This window comes from Giraffa tippelskirchi, chromosome 2 (assembly GCF_054371585.1).
Source record: "Giraffa tippelskirchi isolate mGirTip1 chromosome 2, T2T-mGirTip1v1.2.pri, whole genome shotgun sequence".
NCBI classification, from domain to species: domain Eukaryota; kingdom Metazoa; phylum Chordata; class Mammalia; order Artiodactyla; family Giraffidae; genus Giraffa; species Giraffa tippelskirchi.
Genome location: NC_137276.1, coordinates 148,393,552 through 148,406,383, shown reverse-complemented (window position 1 = coordinate 148,406,383; position 12,832 = coordinate 148,393,552). Strand labels below are relative to the sequence as shown.

The 12,832-nt window shown below is 42.0% G+C and overlaps 1 protein-coding gene across 7 annotated transcripts in view; it reads right to left on the bottom strand.

Moving 5' to 3' along the window:
- Nucleotides 1–534: 534 nt before the first annotated feature.
- USP13 (ubiquitin specific peptidase 13) overlaps nucleotides 535–12,832 on the bottom strand; it is a 130,986-nt gene continuing 118,688 nt past the window's right edge. For all 7 annotated transcript variants that reach the window (XM_081571043.1, XM_081571044.1, XM_081571040.1 and 4 more), the window contains 2 exons: nucleotides 6,925–7,009; nucleotides 535–5,357 (listed from right to left, as the gene is read on the bottom strand). In XM_081571043.1, the coding sequence (XP_081427169.1) occupies nucleotides 5,264–5,357; nucleotides 6,925–7,009 (179 nt within the window). In that variant the 3' untranslated portion in view covers nucleotides 535–5,263. The remainder of the gene's footprint in view (nucleotides 5,358–6,924; nucleotides 7,010–12,832) is intronic.

Sequence of the window (12,832 nt, the reverse complement as noted above, 5' to 3'; positions counted from 1 at the left end):
TCCTCTACAGCTCCCCTCCTGCCAACACCTTGATTTTAGCCCTGTGAGACCCACTTCCAGACCTCTGACCTAATGTATTGTCTTAAGCCACTAAACTTGTGGTAATTTGTCACAGCAGCAATAGGAAACTCAAACAGCCTAGAAATATTGTCATAAAAATGCTGAAATCTCTTGATTCAGCTAGTGCTGATTCTGCTTATACCTACATTAAGGAAGCCATTAGCAAACTGAGAAGCAGGGAACCACAGAAGGGTCTTAAGTGATTCCAGTATTCACCTTGGCACTCGGTAGAGAAGAAACCACAGACTCCCCCCGCCCTGCCCCTCCCTCCTTAACAGAGGTAACATATTGCCATCACCAACGTTTCACTATTGATGGGGACCCAGCAGCCCCAGTGCCCACACAAAGAAACCCCAAAAAGAAAGAAAATTAGTTACCTGTTCCACTGATGGATAAGAACCTGCAAAAGGCCGTATCAGTTCGCCTGGCAGTTTTGCAGAAGAAAAAATTAAAGAGCCACAAAGGGACCTCAGATTGTGAGAATAGCTTTTAATTTTAAAAGAAGTGAAGCAATATATCATCCATCTCTCTTTCCATCACAGGCAAATCGTCTCCCAAAACATTTGAGATATTTCAAACAACAACTGTGACTAGTGCAAAATAAACACCAACTCTTTTCAGGAACCAACATTGAAACCTGCCGAGCAGATGGGTGCAGGCCACAGGCTCAGCCTCGGCGGAGGCCAGGAGGAGCAGCCAGATTTGCACATTTATTTCAACATGCCCAGCTCTGAACAGATGAAAACAATACCTGGGGAAGGGAAACTACAAGAGAATGTTGCCCAAAGTGAAACAAATCTGCCCAACACCCTCATGTGGCTAATATCTTTGGGCACCTGGAAGATGCTTTAAAAAGAAGCACAAAGTCAGCAGCTTTTAGGCAAAACTGAAGGAACAGGGTTTGGGCTCATGTGTTTCTAGTTTTCATTTGGGGTCTTCTATATACATATATTGATTCTTAGGTAGAAAAATCTGCTTTCTGTAAGGCATTTTGTACCTCACAGTGCTCCCGACTCCAATGAAAATGTTTGTGCTGCTTCTCTATGGTTGCTTTGCAGAATTACCTTCTATGCCTACGTGATCTCCACTACCTCCCCCATACCACCTGGCCTAGAGGAGCACTGTCCAACAGAAGTACAACACGTGTCTAATTTCGATCTTTTTCGGTAGCCACATTAAAAAAAGATTAAAAGGAAGTGAAACTTTATCAATATCTTGATATGTCTAAAATACTGTCATTTTAGCACACAGTATAAAATATTGATGCAATATTTTGCACTCTTTCTGGTATTAAGCCTTCCAAATCTGGTATGCATTCTCTGTCTACAGCACCACATTTCCAGTCATGAGCCACATGTGGCCATGGACAACTGTGTTGAATCACATGGGTCTACAGAATAATAACACAGACTCTTTCAGGATGATCTACTGAGTAGGGAATCCCTGTGGCACTGCCTGGGTGATCTTACACACCAACTTAAGGGTACAGAAGCTTGTTCTGTAACCTGGAATTTTTGACCTTAGGTAAAGCATAGAATCACAATTTATCTAACCCTGTCCCCTCATCCTGCTCCCAACACCAGCCATCTCCCCACACGGATGATGTGGATGAAAAGACATCATTTCTGTGGTAGAAAAACTTACTTGAGGATCACAGCTATAACTGAATTAGAATAAGATAATAGTCCATAAAGGTTACAGAGTTAGCTGAAGGTACTTCTGATGTTTTTCAGGGCAAGATGTGCTGTAAAGCAGATTTTTCATCTTTGAGGAAGAAGATAAAAGTAACAAAATACCGACTGGGAAGTGGAGAGAAAAAAAAAAAAGGGATAATTAAAAGAAAGTATTACCCAAGAAACTGGGACTAGAAGTTGGGGTGGGGACACTAAAAACGAGACAAGTTCAAAAGTGGGGTGTGTGAGCTATTAACCAGAAACATAACATCTAACCTCTATATGCCCTCACATCTCACATGTCTGACGATAGTAGCAACTGTAGGAAAATAAAAATAGAATTGAATGTTAGGGCAGAAAGGGACTCCTGAGCTTATCCAGTCTAACCCACTCATTTTAAGGAAAAGGGCCCGGGGAGATAAAGCAACTCGGCCCCATGTCACTTAGAAGCAGAGTCAGGCTACAAATCCAGGTGCTCTCACTACAGATTGCAGGTGAGGCTCCATCCAGGTCAGGTCAAAGGAACAGATGCTGCTGGGAGGAACAGGCTACTCCCTACAGCCCTCAGTGAGCACAGGGGAATGGCAGGCACATTCTCTTGTAGGTGGGAGAAAACAGCAAGTCTTTTCAAAATAGTAAAGCAATGTTGACATAAAATGGCATTCATATGGGATTCTTCCTAATAGTTCTGTTTGCATACTTTTTCTCCCCTCAAAAAAAGAATCCCAATATGAATTAAACTGGATTTCTGATGAGTTATGTGGGCATTTAGATCAACTAACAAAACAAGAACCTTGATAAGCTGTACGTTTCAAGACACATTTATCAGGATTTTACATGGATGGGTATCAAAAGGTATTTACAGGAAGAAAGTGCTCTCTTTCACACACACACACACACACAGTGAGAATTTCACAATTACACCACTGCCTAAGACAGAAGACTCCCTAACAGGTTGATGACCAGTTGATAAAATACATTATTCCAGTTTTCAGTCATAAATCATCTCACCTACATACATGTATAAAATTAAGCAGGATATTCCAGACTCTGATTCCAGGAAAGCCTGCCTTGAACATATTAAGATATACATATTAATACATTTATAAGCATGAAAGAAGACTGCTATTTGCTCCAGTTTTCCCCAACTCACAATCTGAAATAAAGAAGAACACATATACAAAACTTTGCCTTGTATAAATAGCCCTTTGTTTTGTGAGGCAGAAAAAAAAGGCAGCTTTATTCCACTTTCTTATGATGTGTTTAGGTATCAAAAGGGCTGAATTTCTTCTTCTACTTCATGAATTAAATAATGTGTAGCCTAAAACCATATATACTGGCTTGAGACCATTCATTCTGCAAAGTTTTCTTATAAAATTTTCTAGTTTGTTCAGAATACACATGCTATTTTTGTCCACATTTCAATCCAAAGCCCTAATCACCCTCCCACCCCCCAGGAAAGGCCTTCACTTTGTAACTGCAGCCAAAAGAAGTCATTTTCATGTGTGTTTCATGTGTGTTCATTATTCTATGATCCTCAGCCCTAAGGAGACTGGATTTTGTAAGGCTGATTAGTGTTGGGGTTTCCGGGAGAGTCAGGGACTTGTGTCACCACGTGGGGCTCCCTCAGGATGTCTGAGACAATGTGAAAAGGTGACCCCAGTGGGCAGTTAGTAGCGAGTTACTGCACCATGAGCTCCCTCCCTCTGCCAATCTCATCTGTTCCCAAACTGAAGAAACATCAGGAGAGAAGAGAAGCACACTCGACTAGCCGCACTGGCCCCACACGCCTGCTGCTCTTCAGAAGGTGAGCGTATCAGATCTCACCACATTCTCAAAGTGCACCCGGAGAGGAAGGGCAGAGCCATCACACCATTGTGTAGAGAATGGAAATGAGACACAGGGGGATGAGGGGACTTGCCCAGCCATGAGCAGCACCCAAGTCCCCAGACCACAGGCCTCGGGCTCCGCATCCTTCGCTCACAAGCCTAACGGATCTCCCATGAGAAGGGCCCCCATCATAACCAGAATCCTGACTGTTCATAACGCACATCACATAATTCAGTTTCTGCATTTACAGAATTGTGAAATTCTGTGCTATATTTCACCCCGTGGTTCTACTTTATTTTCCTACAGTTTCCAGAAAGATCCTTTCTAACCAACCAAATGCATGTTAAGCAGACAGCAGTAAGTCCTTTTTTATTTGACTGCACAATCTGAAATAGAAACTCCAGAGACCCTAGCATTCGGTATAGAGCAGTAGAAAAATTAGAGACTGCTATTCCACTTTTTCATCACATCTGAAACTCTGATCAAATCCCAGGTTGCAACTAAAATACTGAAATGCCAAAATAGAAACGATGGTCTTTCATAGCATCACAGAAAGTTTCTTTGCATCTGAAACCCTTAAACTGCTGATGATCACACTATTGGTCATGGCAGAGAAGCAGTGGAGGCAAGTCAGGAGGTGATTAGCCAAGGGCAGAGATGAAATTCTGCCCCAGAAAACACAGACATGAAGGCAAGCGACGAGCTGGGGGATGAGAAAATTATGGGCAAATTTGGGACACTTAGCATGATTCCAGGGAGTTGTCATGTGTTATGGTAAGAAGAGATCAGCTATTTTAACTAACAACACACGCGCCTATGCCTTAGCAGGAAGGGCTGCTGAGAAACAGAATTCATCTACTTTTGGCAGAAAAAACACTGTGCTGCTGAGGGCATCTGCGTTCATACCACCAAACGTCACAAGCCCAAGTGAATTCTAGACAGCACTGCAAGGGGCAACAGCCCTTCTAATGCTGGAAAACCTAAGTGGGGAACTAATTTTTTTTTTAACTGTTCCTGAGATATAGTTACTTGCTTTTTCCAACTATTTGAACCATGAAAAACCAACCCGTCACAGCTTTTCTAGTTGACTATAAAGGTCTCGCACTCAGTCTCACTCTCACACACATTCATACAATTGTATTATGCATTTTGATATGATTAAATTAAAATATCTTTCATTGCTGATGTTCTGATTGACTATACACGGAGAGATCAGAAGTTATTGTGTGTCATGAAAAAAATTATGTCACAAATAGAGCTCAGCCCAGATACTGATTTTCGATATGAAACAAAAGTGGGCTTTTTGTTTATGGTGGGTGAGGCTACACAACTGGCCCTATCGGTTTCTCTGGGGACCACTATCACTGACCCCCAAAGCAAAACACAGGGGTCTGGTAGCACTTCCTGTTTTCAATGTGCTAGTGGAAGATCCCCCATCAGGAATATGAATACTTTTTTAAAATCATCTTCTTCTTAAACATTTATAAAAAGAAAAACTATCTACAGTAGTATATCATCACTAATAGAAATTTCCTCCCAGTTCTATTTTAGAAGGCGTCAAATGATGTTCTTTAAATATACTATAAATACCCCATGTATTCCCTCATGTCTGGCTGTCCCAACCTCTTACTTTTTTTTTTTTTTTTTTGGCAAATTAAAAAGACGTACGGCTTCTTCTCGCCAATTTGTACATCTGAGGTTTAGCTTGGTATCCTGCGGTAAAAGTACATGTAGCCCAGGTCTTTAGGGGGCCTTTCTGAGGCACAAACTTTGTGGTCATTGTAGATCACCCATCTGGAAAACAAAAGACAGAAGCGAGTGATGGATTTAAGTCAGTTCTAGGAAACCACAGAAGAAAGTTACTGTACCATACTTAAAATAATCAAGATGTTTTAAGATAAACCAAACTCAAGTCTATTGCATAAAAGGAAACAGAATGCTGGCGGGAAACTACACTGCTTTTTTATTCTCAAGTTCAATCAAAAAGTAGTTCCTAAAGGAGCCTCCAAACATTTCCATTTGTAGACGTCCCTAGATGGCCTCAGAAATGGAGTCAGACACATGTGTCTATTTCAGTCATAAACAGACATGCAGTGAACAATTATATAGCTATTAAAATGTCTTTAAATGATATTTGGTAGAGTGAGAAAATAATATAATGTGAAGTGGGGAAAAGCAGATTACAAAATTGTACTTACTGTGTATGAACTTCAAGCTTTTAGAAAAGTTGTGAATACATACATATGCGTGTATACAGACATACACATACCCTCTTCCCATCGAAAACAGTAAAACAGAAATGCATCAAAATAGAGACTATGGTTCTTTCTTGGCTTTCAGACAACATATTCTTCATATGATTTTGTATCTTACAAATTCCTTATGATGAAATTCACTGCTTTTTCTATTCTAATTAAGCTATTTTTCTTAAAAAATGTATTTTTAAGAGTTTTCATGCTTGGTAATAAAATGAATTCACTATAAATTAAGTTCCTGTGCTCAACTATTTTATGAATCAAGTTGAGAAGCCAAGACTTAAATGACACATGGAAAAGGATCACAGTGGATTTCTGGCTGGAGACCAGTCACTCTTGCAGCAAGAGGTCAGCATCCTACCAGGAGAGGCCAAGGTTACGTGGTTCTTCAGTGTCCATGTGGCCAAGCGCTGCCTCAAGCAGAGCTGATCCACAGGACAGGCCACTCAGGAAACCAGGGGGGGCCTTGGGGGATCCAGCCCAGGAAGAAGACTCTGAAGAGAGCAGCGGCCTGACACCCCACAACTGTCTCATTCCCAGCTCACCACACTCCTCACAATTCTTGAAGCCAAGGCTACAACAGGGCGAACACTGGGTGTACGAGCTGCCAGACAGAACACAGGATACCCAGTCAAATCTGAGTATCATATAAGCAACAAATACTTTTTTAATATAAGGATGTCCCATGTAATAGTTGAGACATATTTATATTAAAAAGTTATTCATCATCTGAAATTCAAACGTAGTAGGGCATCCTGGTTTTCTAGCTTTGCTTCCTTTTGTTGGCTAAATCTGGCGATCCTGCAGAGGTTCCAAATACGGACTCGCACCCGGCTGCGGGAAGCGTCTTGACTCTGGGAGGTCCCCCTGCTATGATGGTGAACAGTGGCTCTCAGCACCAGCTCTGACACAGCTGCAAAGGCCAAGCTGTGCAGCCTCTCTGAGCTTCCGTGTCTTGATGTATACAATGGCGTTGAGAGTCTACCCCTACAAGACCACTGTGAGAACCAAATGAGATGACACGTGAGACACCTAGTGGAGTGCCTGGCACATAGCAGGTGCTCAATAAAACACAGATAGCATTTCACCTTCTTAAAAAGACTCACCTTCCTTCCTTTTTAATGTGACAAACGTAGTGGCCACTCATTGTAGATGTTCCCATGTGACTGATGAACGCAAATAATTCATACACTACGGAAGAGGAAACAATTCAGTTACTAGGCGGCATTTCTAGAAATAAATAGCACTTCTGTTCAAAATTTAATGCCAAGGAGAATGGAATCCAGCAACTGTTCAGACTTAAAGACAAAATCTATTTAGTTGCTAGGCTGAGAACACACACACACACACCTGCAACGTGACAGTAACTTCAACCTGCAAATCATAACAAAACAGGACATAATAGAGCTGACAGTAAGCGCCTATCTGAAAAGGGATTAAAAATCCCACAGTCCAGTCTGGTGGCAAGCACGTGGGTCTGAAAGGGTGGTCCTGGCTCCATCACCTCCAAGCAGCATGAGGGTAGAGAAGTTGTTTCGCCCCTCGGAATTCCTTTCTTTACAGAAATGCAAAATCCACCCACTTTACAAGGCTCTATGAGGCTTAAATGAGCAATTCAGACTAAAATACCACAGAAATGTCAGGATTCAGAGGAAGAAAGCAGATAGCTGTTATCATTTATAGACAGGGATAATGCTCAGAATATACATCCTGTGATTTCTGACTTGCTCATGATGATAAACCAAATGGGACCAAAATTCAGGCTTCACGCTTTCTGAACATGGAGATATGTAGTCTCTTGGAGCCTGAGATGGACATGTATTCTGTAACAAATACCTCCTGCACAGATGCTGTGCCAAATCCACGGTGAACGAATTTCAGCTCATGCTCCCCTGGCCAATCTGAGGCCTACACAACACCTTCACAACACAAAGTGGGTGCACAGACTGGTACTCATCCATCTCTGCAAACTGCTCAGACTAGATAGGATAGGTACAGAAGCTGAGTGAGTATTTATAATAGTTTGAGAGTAATATTCGTGTCTGTTGAATCTAATAAGGAAAAAAATGGGCTTGCATATTCATTTTTTTGGTACTCAATTTTTGTTGTATTTTACGAGGGTGTTGGTTCTGGACAGACCCTTTCCTTGCTGCTCCCTCTCTCATCCTTTCTCTCCCTTGCTGTTTACCAGGACTAATCCATGCATTCAGCTATGAATCCTCAGTCAGTACACTACATATTGCAGACCTCCTCTCCACAAACATTTTCCCCCAGGAAATGACTTTCTTTTGGTTGTCCAGATGCCTGACTTCTCTTCTTCTGGACTTTTAAACACTGATGACCTGGGGCTCTGACCTCAGACCTTTCTTCCTTCTATCTTCACACCTACCCCCTACATTCTCTCCCTCCCTCCCTTTTCAAACCCGTTCCCACCACCACCCTCCCTCTCCAAGTGTCTCATGGCATTAACTGGAATTATATTCATTTCATTTCTGGAATGTTCACCGCTCACGTATAGAACTACAACTGAATTGTGTATATTGGCCTTGTTTCCTCCAATCTTGCTGAAGCCATTTATTAGTTCTAATAGTTTTTAAAGTAAATTTCTTAGAATTTTCTATATACATGGGCGCTAAGTCGCATCAGTCGTTTCTGACTCTTTGCAACCCTATGGACTATAGCCCTGACTCTCTGCAACCCCTGTCCATGGGATTCTGCAGGCAAGAGTACTGGAGTGGGTTGCCATGCCCTCCTCCAGGGGATCTTCCAGACTCAGGGATCAAAACTGAGCCTCTTAGGTCTCCTGCATTGGCAGGCAGGTTCTTTACCACTAGCACCACCCGGGAAGCCCTTCTATATACAAGACCAAGTCATTTGCAAACAGAAATAGTTTTACTTCTTTCTTGCCTATCTGGATGTCTTTTATTTCTTTTTCTTGCTTAACTGCCATGGCTAGAACCTCTTGCACGATGTTAAACAGAAATGGCAAGAGGGGACATCCTTGTCTTTTTCCTGCTCTCAAGGAAAAGCATTTAGTCTTTTACCATGAAGCATCATGTGGGCTGTGGGGTTTAGGTGAAAGTGAAAGTTCCTCAGTCGTGTTCGACTCTTTGAGACCCCATGGACTATACAGTCCATGGAATTCTCCAGGGCAGAATACTGAAGTGGGTAGCCTTTCCCTTCTCCGGGGGATCTTCCCAAGCCAGGGATCAAACCCAGGTCTCCCTCATTGCAAGCGGATTCTTTACCAGCTGAGCCACCAGGGATTTGGGTAGATGACCTTTATCAGGTTGAGAAAGTTCCCTTTCATTGCCAGTTTCTCGAGCATTCTCTCCTCCCACCATTTCCTTCAAAATATATACAGAATCCGACTACGACTTACCACCTCCACTAGTAACCCCCAATCCAAGTTAACCAGCATCTCCTGTCTGAATTAGTACAATAGACTCCACTCCTACCAGGGCTCCCGGCTTCCTCCCTTACCCCCTAGTGACCCTTCTCAGTATGGCTTCAAAGCTCGCTCTTACACTAACCCGTGACGGCCCCCAACCTCCTCCGCTCTCCTGCTCAGTCCACTGCAGCCGCTCCAGCCTCCTGGCTACTCCTCAAACATGCACCAGCTACTCCTCTCACTGACAGAGAGGCCTTCAAGCCCCACACCTATTGTTCCCTCAACCTGGAACTCTTCTTTCAGATGCCACATGATCCACTGCTCACTTCATAGAGGTCTTGGATCAAATGTCATCTCAGAGAGGCCTTCCTTATAAATAGCAACTCCTCCCCTCCTTCCACCCCACCCTCATCCCAACCTTTCTTTACTGTTGTCCATGGAGCTCAAAATAACACCGTATCACATATTTATGTGTGCATTTGTTCACTATCTCCTTTTATCCCAGGCTACGTCCTCCATAAGGACAATAAGTTTGTTTTGTTGTTGGGTTTTTTTATTATTATAAAATTACCAAATATTTATTTCTCTTGTCTGTTTTGTTTACTGGAATATTCCAGGCACAGAAAACAGTACATAGGATGCAGTAGGCATGTCTTCCTTCACCCCATGTCCTGATTTGTTTTTATATCTTTTCATATTGTATATATCTTTATAAACCACCTACAAAAGTATAAATTGGGGTAGAAATTAGTGATATTTAAAAAGAAACGAATCAGAGAGGATTGCCTTTCCCATCATCAACTAAGTTTCTGTTGTTAGCTCTCGCATTAACTGACAACTGCTCCCCTCCAACAGACAAAAAACCCAAAAGCAAAAAATCACAGGTATGAAACAGAAAACAGACAAGAACAGTTGTGAATGATAATCATTTTGCCTGGCACTTAGTGATGCGGAGACCTTGTCTGCCATCCCGACGGTTCCCTGTCACTAAGAACCCACCCACCTGGTAAACAAGAGTGAGTATGAGCCGAAACTGTTTCATGTTCCTTGACCCTGGTTGGTTTTTAAAGCTCTTTTGGAATCCATTTCTATCAAATTCTAAATCTTCAATTTGAGAGATTTGGGGCTAGTCTCCCACTAGGTGGCTACCCTCTTAGAATCTTCATGAAATAAAGAAAGAACATGATCCTTCACAAGGAACTGACCTTCCCTCACAAGGAACTGACCCCCCCAAAGTGTGAGAGCCGCTCAGTCCAGTTGTATCCGACCCTTTGTGACCCCATGGACTACAGCTTGCCAGGCTCCTCTGTCCATGGAATTCTCCAGGTAAGAATACTGGAGTGGGTAGCCGTTCCCTTCTCCAGGGGATCTTCCCAACCCCGGGATGGAACCCAGGTCTCCCACATTGCAGGTGGATTCTTTACCATCTGAGCCACCAGGGAAGCCCCAGAACAATACCTTAAAATAATTGAACCAAATATTTAATGAGCACTTCCCAGTAAACCAGGGTCATTTCAGTGAAATGTTGCTCAGATACCAACAACCCAGCATGTTAACAAAACAGACAGACATAGACAAAAGAACAAACCATACACTCCAATACAGCCAAACATGTCTTTAAGCCCCCAAAAGACTTTTTCCCCTCTTTAGTTAAAAGCAATTAATTCACATGTATACTCAACATCATAAAAACAAAGAAAAAAGATTAGCATAAATCTTAGTCCTATAATTAAAATTAACTGTGTTTATCAATAGAAGCAACCACTCCATGCATTATTCAAGGCCTCCTGCTAGGAACCAATAGCAAAAGAGAGAGTCTCAATAAATTTGCAAAAATTCAACAGGTAAGAAATCTCAATTTATATCTCTTTCCAAACAGAACGTCAAGGTGAATAAACCAGACAGTGAAGCCACTGCTGATTCTTCTCCCAGTTGCCAGAGATCTCCCTCCAAAAAACAGTATCATCACACTCTCAGAAAATATAGAGATCCCTTTTTATGTAGCTAGAAAAGGCATTTTAAAGCAAGGTAAATCATTTTTAAAATGCTGACTTTCAAGACTTCCCTGGTGGTCCAGTGGCTAAGACACTGTGCTCCCAATGCAGCAGGCCCAGTTCAATTCCTGGTCAAGGAACTAGATTCTGCATGCCGCAACTAAGACCCAACGCAGCCAAATAAATACATAAAACATTTTTTGTTGTTGTTGACTTTCAACAGGGAAACTTTTACACTATCTAGAAATGGACAAAACTACTATGTTCAACATCTGGCCAGTGGAGTCCCTCTAACGAGTCAGAATTAAAGTGTCTGAAACTAGCATCCTACATCCCCACTTCCCTCTTCCAACAAACCTGTCCTTTTCTGAACTTAGGAACATGTCCCCAACCTTTCTAATAAGAAGAATTTTTAATATCTAAATTCTACCACCCCCACCCAAAGTAATAAGGGATTGTACCTGATTTTACTCTTGGAAAAAGAAACCACTATCAGGAAAATTATATGCAAACTTGGAAAGCAGAAGAGGTAGGCAGAATGCTCTTTTGTATTGTTAGGTAGTTAGAAAGGAAAAAGGAGGCCAGAATGGCAGTGGCTAAAAGACAAAGAAGAGAAAAGCAGGTGAAAATAGAACAAAGGAAGGTCTGAGGAGGATCAGAGTGACAACCTCACATAAAACAATCAGCCCTCCTGGCTAGCCCAATTTACATAGGGCAGGCCCAGGGGGAGGAGAAAACACATATAAAAAGAGGAGTCAAAATTGGGGGGGGGGGGCCTCTCTTCTCTTCACATCTTTTGGGTCGGCCACCCCTCATGCCTTGAGGATGTATTTTCCTTTACTTTCTAAATAAAACAAAGCTGTAATACAGAGCTGTAACACTGGTCCATCCAAGGAAATTACACGGGGCCGTAACACTGGTCTGTCCGTTGCTTCAAATTTTTGTTCCAACAAGATAGAACTGAGGAAATCACACACTCCCCCGAAGGTACCATATGGAGGAATGTCCACCCAAGGATCGTCTAGGGTAGGGACCAGCATACTATGATGCCACACAGGCCGAATCCAGCCCACAGCCTGTTTCTGTGCTGCCAAAGAGAAAGGAGAAAAGAGGGGGGACAAAAATATGAGGTGACAAATGTTTGGCCCATGAGGCCTGAAATATTTACTATCTGGACCCTCAGAGAAAAAGCATGCAGACCCCCCTAGTCTAGGGTAATGAACTTACTTCCTCTCACCACTTACTACTGATTAAAGATTCCACACTTAGTGAAGTTACTTGTTAACTTGTAGATTTTTGTCTGGCAAAGATACCAAAAAGTTCTCTCTGGTGGAATATATACAAGCATAGCCTCAGAGAGATTGTGGGTTTGATTCCAGGCCACCACAATAAAGCAATTATCAAAATAAAGCAAGTCACATGAATTTTTTTGGTTTCCCAGTACATATAAATAAAAACTATGTTTTACATTATACTGTAGCCTATTCAGCATGCAATAGCATATGTCCAAAAAAGAAATGTGCATATCTTAATTTAAAAATACTTTATGGATTAAAAAATGCTAACCATCATCTGAGCCTTCAGCAAGTTGTAATCTTTTTGCTGGTGAAAGTGAAAGTCACTCAGTTG